The 18046-nt window shown below is 40.3% G+C and overlaps 1 protein-coding gene across 2 annotated transcripts; it reads right to left on the bottom strand.

Annotated features, from left to right (window-relative positions):
* Window positions 1-70: 70 nt before the first annotated feature.
* Window positions 71-17874, bottom strand: Rap1 (RAS oncogene family member Rap1). Of its 2 annotated transcripts, XM_034326012.2 has the most exons (5): window positions 17215-17874; window positions 7768-7878; window positions 2892-3169; window positions 2390-2671; window positions 71-898 (listed from the first exon to the last, which is right to left on the bottom strand). In XM_034326012.2, exons 3-5 carry the CDS (start codon window positions 3072-3074, stop codon window positions 809-811), a joined length of 555 nt encoding a protein of 184 aa, XP_034181903.1. In that variant the 5' UTR covers window positions 3075-3169; window positions 7768-7878; window positions 17215-17874; the 3' UTR covers window positions 71-808. The 2 variants fall into 2 exon arrangements, with proteins under 2 accessions (XP_034181903.1, XP_034181902.1); XM_034326011.2 differs by lacking the exon at window positions 7768-7878 and having other exon boundaries at window positions 17215-17873.
* Between the last annotated feature and the right edge of the window lie 172 nt (window positions 17875-18046).

An 18046-nucleotide genomic window follows, 5' to 3' on the forward strand; every position in this document is an offset into this window, starting at 1 on the left:
TGGTGGCCTGCGCACGCGCACATCCAAACATTTTTTCTTTTTCTTTTTGCTTTTTCATCCTTTTCTCCTAATACATATACACACATATATAAATATATATTATATTTATATATTTATATATTTATATATATTTATATACTATCATTAATTAATCATATTTTTTTTTTTTCTTCTTCATCTTCTTTCTCGTTTCTACCACCTCCTCTTCTGTTTCCTCTTTAATGCAAAACTCCTACTACAATGATAACTGACAGCCACGGGGTCTCTCGTTAACACTAAAAACTCCTCTTCATCATCTTCTTTATCTTTCTTTGTGCGCCTATATTTGCGCGTGCACACGAGCCACCCCGGGACCAACCTATGTACAACATTATTAGTGTTTTTTTCTTTTTTTTTATCCTCGCTGTTTCTATCCCCCTTTTCTCTCCATTGCTCTTTCCCTTGTCATCTCGTTTCCTCTCTTCAACCCTCTTCAACCCTCTTCTCTCACACGTCCCTGAATCTTTCTCTCATTTTGTGTCGTCGTCTTCTTTCTCACCTTCCTATTCTTCTTCATACCTTCTCGGTGTTCTACGACCTTGTGCACTTCAGCCCACTGTGTTTTGCCACTCTGTTTTACTTGTGATTTTTCCCCCTCAGCCCCCTCCTTGTCACTAGTAGGTTTGCTTCGTATTTCGCTTTGAACCCCTGTCCTCCACTGATGTATCCGGATTTGTTGCTTTTTTTTATATATATTTATATATTCTTCTTCTTTTTTTGTTCTTTTTCTTCTTCACGCAGGAGAGCATGGGCTTCTGCTGGATCTAACTTACAGAAGTAGGCACAGCGATTTCTTTTTCTGCTTCATCTTTTTCTCTGGCGACTTTTTGTTGATTTGTCGCACCAGGTCGTAGAAGATCTGCAAACACAGGTTTTCATTGTTAGCGATGACGACGGGTAGATTTTGTTGAAGGAAACTTGTAACGAAAAAGGAATTGTACTTAACTCTCAAGTTCACGCTACTCCATTACGCATTCATACGGTCCGAATTCCACACACACTGAGGAGAAAAGTATGAAAAACAGGCACACGAATGCAAAATGATATTAATTCGAAGCATATATTTCGCAAGGCTTTCGGTCATGAATTTGTACGTCTCTTTAAACGCTTCATAATTAACGAGTTATTATCAAATAACGAGGTAGAATTTTCTTATCGCCGTTTTAGCTGTGATAGTAAGACTTTCGACGAGTACTCTTTGTAAAGGAAAGAGAAATTAGTAGGAAACGTTTCAGTGCGATGCTCGGTGAAAATAAATCCTCTACCAAAGTTGATACTTGAACGTAAATAAAATTTATTTCAAATAACCCTCTCTACGTTCAATTATACCTTGCCTCTCTAAAAGATATATTTGACCAAACTCCCACGAACCGCTTTCAGTAATTACTCTCTGATGTTTTGAAGAATACTCATGCACAATGTTATATCGCATTCAGAGATTTGAAGAAAAACGTGCTCCAATTGTGCAACTGAATTGTAATGGCGCACCAGCGAAATAACAAAAGTAATCAAACGCAGAAGCGAGAGATGAATTCTCCGGAGAGGAGAAGTTATTCAGAACTGTCTGAAGTACGATTCACAGTGGAATCTTTAGAAACGTCTCGTCAGAGAGACAGGCTTTCACGGGAAAGCGAAGGGAAACATACTCGCGGAGAAAAACAATCATCCCAGTCACCGAACGTCCGTCTTCTCCAAAGCTTCTATAACACTAAACAATAATAAAAACAAGAAGAAACAATGAGTTAATTTCAAGCAATTTCAAAATGAAAATTCAAACAGTGTCTACTTTCTCCAATTACTAAATTACAAAGTAACGGTTAAATACGAGCGTCGATGTTTTACAATTATTGGACGCGTTAATTAGAATTTATTGATCGGTCATTCGGTGAGGAAAATTATCCTCTGGGCAGCTTTATTTTTCTTACACAAAGATCTATGGGATTGCAGCGGGTAATTTGAAGGAGTTGCAAATTGCCGGCTGAATGGAACAGTTATAATGTTGCGAGGGTCACACAAGTGGCGAATAGAGATGTGCGAGTCGCACTCCCACACTTGGCGATTGCATTCCCACATTTAAATTACAATATCTCAGAGCCTTCGTAACGGTCTCCAACTCCCACGCGTCGCATTAATTAAACAAAAACAATGGTGTCTTTGGATAAATAACTGTTATTTTATAACAATCCTTCGATGATACCTTTTTCTAACCGGAGGGTCGAACCTGTTTACCTTACTGCGTACGGATCGTTATCTTCTCTAATTTCATTCAGAATATTGTTACATTCTTTGCGTAAAGACCAGCATACAATCGGCTCTGACACGAAAGAGAAGGAAAAGTTCGCATACTCACATCGTAAACATTAATTTTGGCTTTGGCAGAGGTCTCCATGAAGGCGCAGTTAAATTGCCGGGCAAGGTTGACGCCCTGGTCTTTGCCCACTACCCTTTCGTCCTCCAGGTCGCACTTGTTACCCACGAGGACCATCGGCACGTCATCTGTGTCCTTTACCCGCAGGATCTGTTCCCTGAGGTCCTGCAGGTCGTTGAACGTTGACTGCGCCGTTATCGAGTATACTAACACGAATCCTTGTCCGTTCTTCATGTAAAGGTCCCTCATGGCTGTGAATTGTTCCTGCGGAAGGGAATCTTCTCTTAATTTATCGGCTCCTTTCTTCTAAACCTAACCGTGACCTAGCCTAGAGAAGTCTCGCGTAAGAATCTAGGCAACTGATCGTTTTGAAAAATTACAAGGATCGCTAGAATAATACGTATCTTGTTGCATCGAGAGAATAAATAAAAGTGAAACGGAGGGAAGTAGGAAAAAAAAGAATGAAAGAAATAAAGAAACTCACCGTTCCGGCTGTGTCTAGGATTTCTAACATACATTGTTGACCGTCGACCTCGACCTGTTTGCGGTAGCTGTCCTCGATCGTTGGATCGTACTTCTCCACGAAGATACCCTGCACAAACTGGACAGTGAGGGCGGACTTGCCTACACCTCCACTGCCCAACACTACTATTTTATATTCACGCATTTCCTTGCCCTAATTCTCTGTGCGCCTGTGGTCACAGCCAAGGGGTCACCGAATCCGCCACGTTTTGCTCCTCTTTGCTTTCAGTTACAACGGACCTGAACAAACAACACATCAAAACCCTTTTACTTTCCTTCTTCCAACAAACATATTTATATTTATACCGAATAGGTGCATAAACAAATTTGAAAGATTTTTGGGGGATCCAAGTTGAATCGCAGGTACGTTTTTTAAATGAAATATTACTCGGTGACATGGAATTACAGAATTTCATTTACGAGGAACGATGAGCAGAGAGATAGAAGATATTCGAGAATCTAGAACGGTTTTTCCACTTTCCATTGTCTTCGCTTCGAAAAACTTTTCCCCCGAACCTTTGTTTGTAAATGAAGGATAGGCTGCCTCGGGGTTCACCCACATTTTCAGGTCACTACGGAACAATATAACGCCGCATTTCCGGTTCTCTGCTTCGCCACATTCGTGATAATACTTATTTTAAATCATGTCGGATTAATTCCCTCCTTCGTGCAATTAATTATAACAATCATCTCTGGTTCATTTTTCCATTTATTTACAAAACCATTCACCGATGCTCCAAATTTTTCCAAATAAATTTCAATAGTTATTATTTTCCGAGAGAGAGAAATAGAGATATAGAGAGTAAAAGAACAATAAAGGGTTTCGGAGGGAAGAGAATAGTAAGAGTAGATTGGAAAAGAAAGAATGAATGGTTGGAGGATGGGTTAGAGGGAGATGGATAGACATAGGCCACGAGTAGACGCACGTAGTGGAAAACGAAAGGGCCACGCGGATTGGCTAACGATGCCATCATGGCGACGAAACGCGTCCAATCACAAGCCACGAATTTCTTTCTACCAATCCGTCATTGATTTTAGGTTTATGAATGGGACTCGCTTACGCTACCGCGTCTCTTTCAAGATACTACCAGCGGACGAGGCGGAGGATCTCGCCTTAAAGAGAATCTTACGTTACTTCTAATTCGCACGTTTTTTTCCAAACAACGTTGCGATTTCAATAATCCTGTTAAATATAAAGACGCAATTATAATCTGCAGCAAAAGCACAAGCTTTCCCTGATTAATCAAACGTACGCGAGCTTGAATTTGAAACATGTTCCTACTTACAATTTTTAACTAACGAGCAAAATTTGTCCGCGTAACGAGTGAAGGGGCAGGAAAACGTAATATGTTTACAGTTGAAGCCAACCTCTCGTGACGAAAACACGCAGCCCTGAAGAGGGATTAAAGCGTTTCCAGTCTCGTTGGGGTTTGAGGCCTGGAGTGTTAGAATTGCTGCTCCCTTCCCGGAAGGAAGACGCTCTACGAATTCAACGATTCTATTTGCACGCACCAACACAGTAGCAGGAACACGATCATCTATGAGGGGCGAAGGGTGACGACGAGAATCGACCGGGAAACCAGGGACCCATTCGGATAATTTAATATTCGAACGGTTCGCGACGACTGGAATATTATTTCGAATCGCTTTACACCGATCAATCTTTTATCCCGACATCTTCTACGAAATCTCTTCCGATTGTAATTGAAATTTTTCTTCGATCATGAATTATCGAAGCGAAGGATAGTCATCCAAATACTTTTATCTTATGGAACATCTTTATATAATCGTCGATCCTGTATATTAACGCCAGACGAAACAAGGTTAATTGCAGTCCACGAGCTATCAACTATACAGTCATGAAATTCTTGACCCGCATGCATAAAATCGCTTTGATCAGGAATTCGAAGAAGCTGGACATTCCGCTCGCTGGTTACGAGCTTTCAACGTAGTTTCTCGAGCTTGTCGCTCTTCGTCCTAAACTTCTCCAACTAATTGTTGGAATTAATTGCAATATCCTCTACTATGCGATATTCCTACCGATCGTGTGGTTTCTTAATTGAACTACTTCACGATCACCGATGAAATTTCAAATCGATTTCTATATTTCATTGGATAACGACACGAGATAGCAACAAGTCAACGAGGTAACAAAGTGACGGATCGAAGCCATTGGTCAACGTCCAAAAAACTTTTTACCACCGACTGGAAAAACATATCGTTATCCGCATACGTCCGCAGAGGGAAAGAGAGGAGACCGGTGACCCAGTTATCATGGCCATCCGTAACCCGATGCACCCCTTCTTCCTTCTCCGTGGCCGAATTTTTATCCACAACAATTAAAAACCTCCCATTCGACGTTTCTAGGCCTCTATTTTTCAACGAATCCCCAAGATGTCCATCCCTTCGAGCCAGCATCGATGCGTTCGAAAATCAATCAAAAGTGTAATTAATCGGTATATCAAATCGCTGCAGCGCAGCTTTGGATGTAATCCAAGATTCAATAGAGAAATTGAATTTTCGAAGAATTTCGGAGTTTGTTGGACAAACGTTAACCTACTTGCACGGAAAAGCAGGAATATTTAGTAGCGGAGTGAAAATATTTGACGTTTGCTTCGGTGAATAAGTTTCCAGGATTTTTCTTCGTAATTTTCCGGGAAAAGAATGAGAAAAGGATAAATGTCATCGTACAAGGTGAAGCGTTATTCAACGGGGATGGAGTACTCGCGTGCCTGCGCATTTAAAGGGCGCAATTGTCTCGAGCAGACATCTTGACACTGATGCGTTTAATTAAACGCGATGAAGGTTGATCAGGGTTCATCAGAGTCGGGTGACGAAGTACTCCAAGTGTGTCGAATCGCGAGCCTCCACTTCCGGATAATACAACAGCGAAATAGGACGAATAGGAGACGAGAGGATGAAACTTTCTATCTCCGATTAAACGCTATCATAACAAAAAGCTGACTTGGAAACAGAAAATACGTAATCATTCGTACGGCGAGTATCCGTTTATGCCCCGACTCTTTTTTCTTTTTGTTCTTTTTTTTTTTTGCAATAATAGCCGCTCGAGAACAAGGACGAAGCCGCAATTTTAACTTGATCGAGAGTATCGACCAGCACTCGAAGCTCCATCGGATTTTCGATGCTCATAATACGTAGTTCCCGAACCAACGGCCCGTTAATTGGTTTCGCGAATAATACGAAGAAAAAGGCAGCCGTTAATTGCGCGGCCAACTATTGTATGTTTTTCTTTTTAATTCTCTCTCAAAAAAAAAAAAAAAATCTGACTGAAAACACTACAATGTCGTGGCACACATTTGGTCGGAGCGCATTCGTGGTGTTAATTACGCGTGAAATTACACAATCAAGATTTTTCAAGCTTTCTCTTTGTTGCATTAACATAGTGCAAAGTCAAGTACAAAATTGCATGGCAATTAACGCCGGCTATATTTCTCTGCCACTGATTTTATGCTGTGATTACAGTATCTTACTTTGAAGCAACGTTTGCTTTCAATTTACCCTAGCGACGATACGATTAGATTTTTCCTAGTTGTAAATGGATAAGGTGTGCAATATCATCGTGCAAAGATTACTTCCGCGAGCACTTAGCGAGTGCAATTTATTTCAGTGACGCGAGCGGGAAGGGAAAAAAAATGACAAAAAACGAAAGAGATCGGTCGGTTAAGCGAATAAAAGTCGCTATGCCTGTAATGCGAATGGTAATTCAATTTCCGTGGTGTAATAGAGAAATTGCTCTGAAGATTACACGATTTTCTCGGATTTAGTAGTCCCTTTTTCCACCCCTGAAGATCTTTCCCTTCAGCGAAAGAGAGGAAAAAAAAGAAGGGGGGAATCGATCGATTAGATATCGATGAATGATCAGAGAGATCTAAGCAAAAGTGGGCAACGATTAAAAACGAAGGGAGGATGAATAGGAAGAAAGAAGGAGGGTGACGGTGAAGGCTTTAAGAAAGAGAAAGAATGGCGGCGAGAAGCTCGAGGTAAAAAGCGGGTTGGACTGCTCTCTATTGTGCGAAACTGTGTCACAGGGACTCGCGGTGTTCGCCAAGCTAAGAGCAAAGTGAAGAGCTCTCTCCATTTTTCATCTCCGAATGATTTCTGCGTCATATCGTTGTGCATGAAATACTTGTACCCGACGAAAAGGAGATTCCGTGGATCACCACCGCCTTCGGCGAGAGGAATCCCTCCTCTTCTCGAGGACTTTCAGCTTCGATCCACCAACCTCTTTGTGGGAATGTTTCTATTTAAATTTCACGATTCTTTAGCCAACTGGGCATTAATCATCGGTTGCAAATAGCCAATGACATATCCGGTGCGTCATCCAACAGGCGCCTCCTCCTCTTAATTCATCTTTCTCCTCGGGAATAACGCGCCGCGGAAAGAGGATACGAACGAGGTGTATCATCCCTCGTGTAAAAGGATAGGCGAAAGTTGCGAAAAGCCGATAGTTCTGTCGTTAATTCTGCTTCGTTAGGGGTTCGAGTGTACTTCACGCGCCTCTGCGAACGGTAACCGAGAGAACGAACTCGAATTAATTCTGTTCTGCAGGAAAGTGTGCTGCAGTACAGCCAATTGCGTCCTCGAGTGTCCCTGAACAGTGTTACGCCTTCTTCTATCGTTTGTAATTAACACGAAACAATGGTGAAAGATGGGTTTGTCGTGACAAAAGTATACGGTGACATGACGGTTTTACCTTGCACGAATTCGTTACGTTCCGAGGAGAATAAACAGAGTTTCATGGCGATTGCAAAAGCAGCAAACCAGGTAATATCTTAGCAAAGAGAGAGAGAGAGGGGGAAAAAAAAAGGAAAACTCACCGTGAAGAAATCCAGACAAACGCAACCGATGATCCGCTAGAGGAATTGTTCGAGTCGAGCTGAACCTTCCAACCCTTTCGTGTTTTTGTTAATTCACGCAACGCCACTTCTCTGGAACGAGAACAATGGAAAGATGTCAAGACGAGTCGCCGTTAAAAGCCTCTCTGCCACCGAAAAGGGACAATAAAAGGGAAACTAGACAGAGAAATTACGTTAACTCTCAAAACGCATAATCTTGCCATTTTTTAATATAATACACCGTAATGTAGGTTGATAAATGTATAATAGGAAGAGAGAAACTCATCGAGAAACTCATTGAATAGTCGCACGATCGAAGCTAACAACTGTAATTACAGCAGAAAGTTTCTTCTGTCGGTGTAGTTTTAGCAGAACGTTGTTCAAGGATTACCACGTATCTCGGGAACACGTTATTCTCCGTAACGCAACGCGACGTCAGGAGTAAGTTGATTCTCGTGTCGCTTAATCATTACTGAATAAGCTCGAGATTCCATGTATAGTAGCTTGCATTCCATCTTACGGTTAAATATAATACTACGAGAATATCGTTGATATTCCATTTAACGAACGTTCGAAACTGGGCCCAGAAAATTATCATCCGAAAGATTTTTCAATTTTCAATTCCCGGTGTTAGTTACAGGTGACCCCTATGCCAGTCAACGTGTTAAGCTATCCAGGCCACCGACGAATATCCTCTCCCTAGCTCTCTTAAGCCTACTTTACATTAGTCGAGTAAATGATAGCGTGTACCAGTGTAGGTAAATTTTGCCTACCTACTCTACTGTCCCATTTTTTCTACCTTTCGTACTCTACCAACCATTTGAATTATCCCTGCTAGAACATTTGGCATTGTTTCAGTTAGCATGATACTCCGCCTTTTGGCAAAATTTTAATTTTCAGTTTAATCTTCAACTGAGAGATACCAGAACGTAATTCGACGTTCTACAGTCGCTTCCCTCTAAGACCGGTTACTATTATTGACTTTTTCGTCTTGCCGGTAATTAAGAACGCTGTCACCAGGTCCATTAAAGCATTACGAGCCGCTTGAACGATGTTTAAGGGGCAAGTTTCGGCTTGGATCGCAGCCTCTAAAGCTTCGGAAGACTTTTAACAACCACGACAGGACCCCGTGTCTCGGCCATTCAGCCACGTTACAATGGATTTATCAAGGGGGAACGAAGCTCACAGCTATGGAAAAATGCTCGAACGAGATATTAATTAAGCTCCTGACTTTATCGACTTTCGTCGTTCAATGAACTTGTTGCCAGATACTGGCGATCCCACGTCTTCATTTGTTTCATCCCTTTCCAAATAGGAATTATCAATAATTATTCCCTATAGAATTATTCTACATAAATAAATTGAACTAATATTTTATCCAATAGAATTTTCACTGCAGAAAATTGAATCCAAAGTACTGTGATATGATTGTAATATTCTCTGATAATTAATAGCGGTAAAGGTTTATTGATATAATGCTTATTTTAACCCGGTTTACCTCGTTCATTTCACGCAGTTATTTTCAGAATATACGAATCAGATCGTGTCAGATGTGTCTGAGCAAAATGTTAGATACCTTGGTGAAACATTTTTCTAGATGATCTTTTAATATATTGTTTTTTCTGTGCTTAAAGGAGGGACACGATCGAAGCGCTGAAAAAATAGTTTCAACGTGGGTGGATGTAAAAAATCTGTTACAACACCTCTTTGAAATCGACCCACGAATCGCATTGAAACGCGTGTGTTCAGTTTTATTTTCAGTCAGAGACGTCATCCTATCTTTCTAACCAACATTTGCATCCAATGAAAATATCACAGTATCGAGGTTCACAGTTCCATTTGAAAATGAAAAGAAATCTATTTCAACCGAGCAAGTGGTAGTCGAGATGTTAAGAAATAGGAATAGAATCACAAAAGAAATAGGAAATTGAATTTTTCCAAGAGAGTTTTAAAGGACGCGTTAATCGTTGATGAACGTTCATTGCGGCTACTTGAATAAGAAGGCATTCAAGCATTAATTGATCGGACCTGATTGCAGAGGAAGTGGAGTCGCCTCCGTGAGGCTAGCCTCGCGCATCTAGGGCACACGCATTACACGTCCCTGTCGACGTGAACGATGATTTGAAAGCGCGTCCAACCACGTATATACAGGCCACTTCAAAACGATTGTACACTCCGAAAAGCTACGGTATAATTCTTCGTGCCGAAACAAATCTAAAAGCTCTTTACCATTTCGCAATCTAAAGTTTCGTTTTTCGAATACAGGTATAATTTAGAGCAGGGATGAGCAACCCACGGCCCGCCACACTTTCTCGTGCGGCCCTTCAAAGATTTTACATTTTGACTTTTTAAAATTTCTAGTGTCCTGCAGCCTCATTGTACCCTAGGCGTGTTAACTTAATTTTTGAAAATGAAGCACTGATGCCATTTCCAAAAATTAAGCTTATTTTGTTAATAAAGAGATAATTTGAGTTCATCATTCAGTATTTCTATTATCATAAGTTTGTTACACGCGGCCTGCACAATATTTTTAAATTTGAAGCTGGCCCGTTGTAAAAGAATTATCCAAGGAATATGGAGATTCCTTGGCTGGATTCATATCTTAAGATGCCGTGCAATGTCTCCAGGGATAAGAGCAGTATTTACATAATGGATTTAAACCATTTCATCTAGTAGAACACTGCCCCGCCATGCTTTATGGGGCATCCAATCTTCTACTACTTTTCAGGACAACATAATTTTGCTTACGTTTCTATTTATTCCATTGTCTCTAGAAAGGAAAACGAGATTATGCTATTAATTTGAAATGGTAAATTTATTACATTCTGTATATCTTTAATAATTTCGCCCCTGCATTGTATCGAGCATAATTAACGTTTAATTAACATTGCAACGTATGTAATTGTTCAGCCGTAAACGGGCCAGAATAATCTTAATTATAAATTCTGAGTGTACACAGCTTCTGTTCCATGTCCAGTGATACGTAAAATGAAATGATTCGATATCAACGAATTTTAACGCGAGAACAATATCAATGACGGGCTAATTTTCTCTGTGGTAACGGTAATTAATAATCAAACTCGTATAATAAATTCAAATTATGAAACGTAATGTTAATTCAACTGTACTGGATTGATTATTTCATTTTAAATATACGCGATGTTACATACTTTCAAGCAATATCTATAATTTTAGCTATTCAAAGTGCGAATTATCGATGAGATCGAACCGGCGTCATCGGGCATGTTTAACCTCTAATGATTTCTAATTCAGCCAATCAAGCCAGCTGCACCGCATTGAATCTAACATCTACCAGAATATACGCTTCAATATTTCCTCCTAAAGTCCCTTTACGACTCGTAAAAAGGACAAGGAAAAATCTTCCAGCAAGGATACACATCCGCTCATACTTCAACATTTTTATATTTCTCTACCTTGAAAGAAAAAAGCAACGGGAAGAGTCTCTTCCTCTGCTAGCGTTTCATTTCGTAACAAATGAGGTATAACGTAACAGGTATCTCGGCACGAAGTCCAATATTTTCTTACATAAAATGTCACTTACACAAATCCGTACGATAATAAAGCGAGTTTTCCTTTCAGTGATCATTTACAATTTCTAAGCCACACAATTTTAAAGAACCATGAAGCGAATATCAATTTTGTCGCCGGTACGTAATTAAAGCATTGTTCGCGCAGTGATTCAGTGTAATTAGAAGAAGAAAAAAAAATGAGGAAGATTGAAACGAGATAATTAGATTAATGAAACGTGAGCTTGGTCGCATGATTGCTTTACGGCGATAGCTTCTGTGATACAAAATCGATAGGGACCACTACTAACCGCATTAAGCTTTGCATTATCAAAATTACCGTCCCTATACTTCGCTTAATATTGTCATAGCACAACGAACAGCCATTGTGGATGATATACAGGGTGTCTGTAACTTTGCTGATTAATCTGTGACACTGAGAACGAGGCAAACTTTCGGAAATAAGGCTCGTTAAGCACACGGAAACCGACAATTTTGTAATTAATCATTGAACAGAGAAAATTGAACCTTTCCTTAGAAACTCTAGTTTCTAAGACCATTGAACATTTACCAAATTAATTATTAACTGGTCGATGAAGAAGAAACGTGGAATAAAGGGGTATACGATAAAAGAAATTCAACTTCTTGAAAGATCGAACGACTCGGGGGTTATCGCAATCGTTTAAGAAAGTCGGATTGGAAAACATGAAAAGAGAAGAAAAGAGGAATGATACGGAAAAGCAAACGATATGGTGCCAGTTATTGGAAGCAACGTTACACGGTCAAGCAATGAAAATTGTGGGGCTTACATGCGCTACTCGGTGTCATTGCGTGACTCGAAATGACTCATGGGTTCGTGAACCTTATGGCGAGTAAATGAGCTCCTGTATAGCGTACACCCTTTCTCGATAACTCATCCTTCGACTTCATTGTCGAACACGCATTTACGCGGACGTTGTTTCGCCTTGAAACGATTCTCCTCGTCCAACATCCGTTCTACCATAGCTTCCTCTTTTAAACGTTTCGTAAGTTTCTTTACATCGATGATTGCTAATTAATCGTATCGATTTCTGAAGCTCCTTAAAGCTTTCGTTTGTCTATGTAAGTTTCGTGACTCACAGGTTTTACTTATCATTCATAATTTTCTATTTGTTTCGGTGCATGTCTGTGATTTTGTACTAATTAAATCTGTTCATCGATGTTCGAGAGTTTCAGCTTGAAACTCGATTTATAAGAATAATAAATAAGTAGCAAAAATTCTCGATCAACTTTCTTTATACGTTAATCACCGGATCTCACGATGACACATTATTTTCTCAAGGTGTTCTCCAAGAGGGAACAGCTCGATAAGCTTGATTATACAAAAAAATTGTGCAGTGAACGCGAAATTTTTCTCACTGCTTTCGATTCATCAACAAACCAAAGATCCTCCAATTACACGGTGTAATTAAAAATTGAAGCAACATTCCAGAGAAAATCTGTTGTTTGTTCTCGTTACCGAGGTCAGACTTACGTTTATCCTTCTCTTTAATCGTTCTCCTTTTAAAACACAAATATCGGTTAAATCCAAAGTGAATTTATCGGAATAATGACTCGTTCAAGGAGGAATCGTACGAGTCTCTTTTCTCGTAGATTCATTACTATGGTATTTGAACGTTTGTACATTCATTCGTTCGCTCATTCATTCGTTTATCGGCTACGCTACTACGTACTACTGGATCTGGATTTACTATCTGCTATCTATTATTTACAATCGTAGTGTTTGTACTAATCGCTTCGGCGTGGTTGTTACTTAACATGTTATTCTTGCTTGACGTTGTTGCTAGTTACCGCTACTGACAACTCTTATCACTGTCATTGTTATTGCCGGTATCACGGTCGTTATCATACTGCTAGCATTAAGAACATCGTCATTACCATGGCCAGCAACGACACGGACAATATCGACTTCGATATCAGATTTCGTAGCCGCGACAAATCGATGGTCGCGGCCGCATCATCGTATAGAATCTATATTATCCGTTTTAACCCGTAGTCTACGGTATCGAGTTCAAAGTCGCGGCTGGGTATCGTTTTCAAAATTGAATCGCTTTAACCTTAACTGGATAGAGTGTACTCGTTAAAAGGCATCGTTTCGCCTTTCGAAAATCGCTTAATTCCCAGGTTAAACGTACAGTTTCGAGTCGTTGGATTATCGAAGTCGAGCAACGGCATAATCGAGGCTGGTACGAAACTATCGATTACGAGGAAGCATAACTAGTATCAAACCCTTTTACCGGTAAGCGACGATGTATCGCCGAAAATTGGCACGAACCGATATGTATTCTCCGATTTCGAACGACCTATTGTCATTCATCGAGGACACCGGATTTCTTCCTTTCGTACCAACTACTCTGCTAACTTTTCTGTTCCCCTTGAAAGAATTCTTTGTCGATCGGTACACTGATCTTCCCAAGACAAAATAGCATTTATTCATAAATACACCGTGACTTTGCTTGCGCTATAAATGAATAACCAATAAGTTATAAATAAACGATTGGAGAGAGGCGAATTGGAGGGAAACTCTAAACGTACTACAAGTGGAAATTACTGATCGAGGATACTTCTGGCGCAATGAAATATATGATAGAAAAATATGGTGGAGAAGAACGCGGATATGACGCGATACGCTTTCGTTACGTCATTTCTCACACCGTGAGCGTTACAAATGATTGCATTAGATCGTGAGTCACTCTTGCCTGGCAAAGTGAACGTAATAGCAATTTTGCACGAAACTATCAGCATTGTGGCAGCAGTTTCGAACTGGGTCTATTCTACTTGCGCCTAAAAATAGATTAGCCTGAAAATTGACCTAATTCGTGTCAAAAAAAATTCTCGCCCTCTTCGGAAATAATCCTAAACGTTCATTCTCCGGGAGAATTTTCAGGAAAATTCGAGGAAAATCAAAGAAAAATTTATGCAGATTGAAATTTTCGATTGTTCCCCCGAAAATGTTGGCAAAAAATCGGTCTAGGTAAAAAGCACCGTCGACGGTATTTATAGAGGCTAAGGTCGATATTTATCTGGATCAGTGAGCACCCATGGTACGCGATGAAATCATCTCTGTCACTTTTATTTCGCGATACGTCGTCGAATGAACGAACGTGAAACCAGCAGCCTCTCGTTACGAAACTATTATGCGAACGCGGAAACTCGTCGAAATTCAAATACGCTTATTGTCCTTAGACAAGATCGCTGACTATGCGAAAAGAAACAAAAAAAATGAACAGTTGGAAATGCACGGTTGGCTTAAGATGGATTAAAAAGCCTACCTCTCGCGAAACCATTTCCTGACTTGATATTTAATGTTTTCGCGTTGCATATCCAGCTGCAATTTAAAACGATGCAACCGAATGCAACAAATATATTATAGATAAAAGAGCTGAGTTGTAACAATTTTATGAACCATTCTGTATAATTTACAAATCTCTTTTTTTTTTTTTTTTTTTTTTTTTTATTTTTAAATACCTTTGTTTATTAAAAATGTAGGCAAAATCTGTTCCATTTCCTGCTCGTGCATATGGTTAACCGTGTTTCATAAGATCCGTTATTAAAATTTTTTTTTCCCGTCCACCGATTCTCGTTATCTCGTATCTGAACATTGCGTCACGTCTGAAAATATGCGTAAAATTTCCAGCACTTTGAAAGTTAGTTCGCGCCCGGATCGGAATTCGCTTTTTTATCGACACGAGAGAGAAAGAGGAGGGAAAAACGGTACCAATATCGTTCGAAGCGTCATCTTTATTCATGTTATAATTTTAACCGAACCACGCGTCCAATAAAACGATTCTTTTTTTTTATATATATTTTTTTATTTATTTATTCTTGTTCCTGTGAAGTTAATAAAATTCGTCCAACTATTCTTTATACCAATCGACCAACGATGGGTTTATTATTGCAGTGCGAAAAATGTTGTTAAAAACATTCGCTTTATCTACTGGATAATAAAAATACAAATTTGTTTGCTTTTAATTAAAATTTACCGTGAAACGTAGATCTCCTCTTGAGAGAGGAAACCAGTATCAAGAATAGAAATCTTTTTATTTTTACGACGCTAATAGCTTTGAAGAGCTGCAAAGGGAAAATTTGTTTTAAGCGGATTTGATCCAACAAAAAGTTAAATAACGACGATACACTTGTTTTTTTACTGGAACATCGGTTCGTTTAATTAATTGGCTTTAACCAACAGAGGTAAAATAAACGAAAATAAAATTCTTTGTTAAAAATTAACAAAATAATGGTCAGCATTGTTCACAGAGATTGATCTGAATTTTTTTATTGTTTACTTTTTAAAAAAGATTGTAACGTGTTTTATCACGGATAAACAAATCACCGATGTATCACGTATTAACCGGTGTATCGAATTCGAAAAAAAAAAAAAAAGACAAGGACTGAAAATAAAGCGAGTTAAATTAGCCATGCGGCAGCTTTCGAACTCGTTATCTTCTTTGGTTCTGATAACTTGTCACCTTCACCATTCCCGTTTCCACCGTTCCTTCCTACGAGTTTCATTATTCCACGATTTCATTCCATTAAAAATTTTCGAAACGCACCATTCGATTCGTACACGAATCGATATTTACCGTTCGTAAATTACCTACAAGTATTTTATTGTACGCATAAAAGTTTTAACGAGCGATTAACAATAATTTAAAGGCAATTTTGAATGTGATTTATATAGATTGACGATTGTCTAATCGAATCGAAACGATTCGATCTGAATCGATTACCAGCGCGATACGTCTTTCGCGAATCATTCGACTGTAACAAAATCACTGTGCAACTATGAGAATACTATGAAAACAGAATTTACAGGTCACGTGACAGCACGCTGCATTCTTCGTAGCGCCGATTCAACGAAGCTAATAATTAGCCACGCTTCTGGCTCTGTCGTCGATCCGTGTCAACAATAATGCCGAATGGCAGAGGTTATCTGCGCATTTCAACGACCGACGAGGTTAAACGTACATGATCATGACAAAACTCGTACAGATTGAATGAATAAAGTACAACAATAAAAATATGACAAGAAGGAACTTCTCACGACACGCGCGCGACACATTGTTTTCACTGGTTGTGAAATTCATTAGAACCGGTGTGTATACGGATACGAGTTCGACGCGAGGTAATTTTCTATCAAAGGATCTCTGAATGGTTCGCGAACGAAGAACAGCAGCGAGTGTGACGAAGCTTCTATAAACACGAGAAACAAATGTTCGAGACACAAGCAGCGTTGTTGCACGTTGCTGGGTTTCTTTCTTCTCGAGTCACTTCCTGCGCCGCCAAGTGACTCACGTGAATCACCAAGCAGTCAAGAAGAAGAGGACGAAAAGGCGAAAGTATTCGACGAGGCTTTGCACGCTTCGTCCTTGCCGGCCAATTCGTACAACGTTTCTAATCTTTTTCCTTTCTTGTACCACGAACTTGAACGATTAGATTTATCACGAAACCGGTAACCCGCATAGTTACGATCCGGACATGATAGATCGTCGAACCTAACCTGCACAAAAAGTTGATCCGTGTCTCGAAGCAACAGAGACGACACCATTTGACACGAGAGAAACCGGCATGAGCACGAGTGATCGCAGCCGTGCGAACGCCAACGATAAATAGATGACGTAGGATCGTCTAGAACGTGATACGCGAGAAAATGGATGGAACGTAAACGAGAATTCTCTGGTGATCCTTGAAAATTTACGAAAGATCGAGTATCGGGTTGAGAAAACGCGCGAGCGGCCACCGTGTATGGTTTCCGCGGCGTTTGCCTAGCGTGCCACGCCACGACGACCTCACGGGGGGGTTGGACGCTGTTCTTTTTTTAGAAACTATGTATCCCTATAGAGACATTGCTTTTACCCCTTACCTTTGCGTCTTCAAAATATTCGTTGAATCCACTTCGGTGTGTACTGGTTGTACCCGTACCCCTCAAATCTAATGGCCCTCTGTCGCACTCTATCCGTCCCTTTCCTTCTTTCTTTCTTTCTTCCTCGCACACTCCTTCGTTCACTGTCTCCTTCCCTCTCGTTCTCCGTCCTTGTTCACGGCCCACTATATCCCAATCTACAGAGATTCTCCGGCGATTACTCGCTTCCTACTACTCCTGTGCTCGGTTCGTCGTCCCGTCGGCGTAGCGAACACATCGAAAGCAAAGGGAGGATCCGTGGACTGGTGCCGGTACGACGAGGCCACGAAACAGAGTAAAAAAGAAACCGAACGTGTCACTGGCTGAGATATTCCGCACTGGTCGAAAGTCTCGCGCGGCGCGGGTGCACCAAAGCTCCTCGGGGCACGGTCCTCCTTTGCTCGCCTCTAAGAAACGAATACGCACTGACTCAACGCGGCTGTTTACACACAACGAAAATAACCTCTGTCCGAACAAAGATTTCTTCTATCCCGAACGGTTCCTATGATTCTCTCGGTTTTCAGCACTTTCACGAGAAGCAGCACGACACCAGCCCACGATTCTACCGTTATCTAGGGCGATGCCTCTCTGCTGCTCGCTGCTTTGCCCTCTGCCTGTGACTATGTAATCACCAACTGGCCAGATGGCGCGCTCTGGGCCACAAATGGGACAAGAGTCTGCCTTACCAGCTAACCAACTGCCGCCATAAATCGGTAATTATCCAAATATGAATTTTAAATTAAAATAAAATAAGAATTAATTAGTTAGCCATTGAAAATCCTTGATAGTTTTG

The sequence above is a fragment of the Osmia lignaria genome, chromosome 5 (genome assembly GCF_051020975.1).
Source record: "Osmia lignaria lignaria isolate PbOS001 chromosome 5, iyOsmLign1, whole genome shotgun sequence".
Classification (NCBI taxonomy): domain Eukaryota; kingdom Metazoa; phylum Arthropoda; class Insecta; order Hymenoptera; family Megachilidae; genus Osmia; species Osmia lignaria.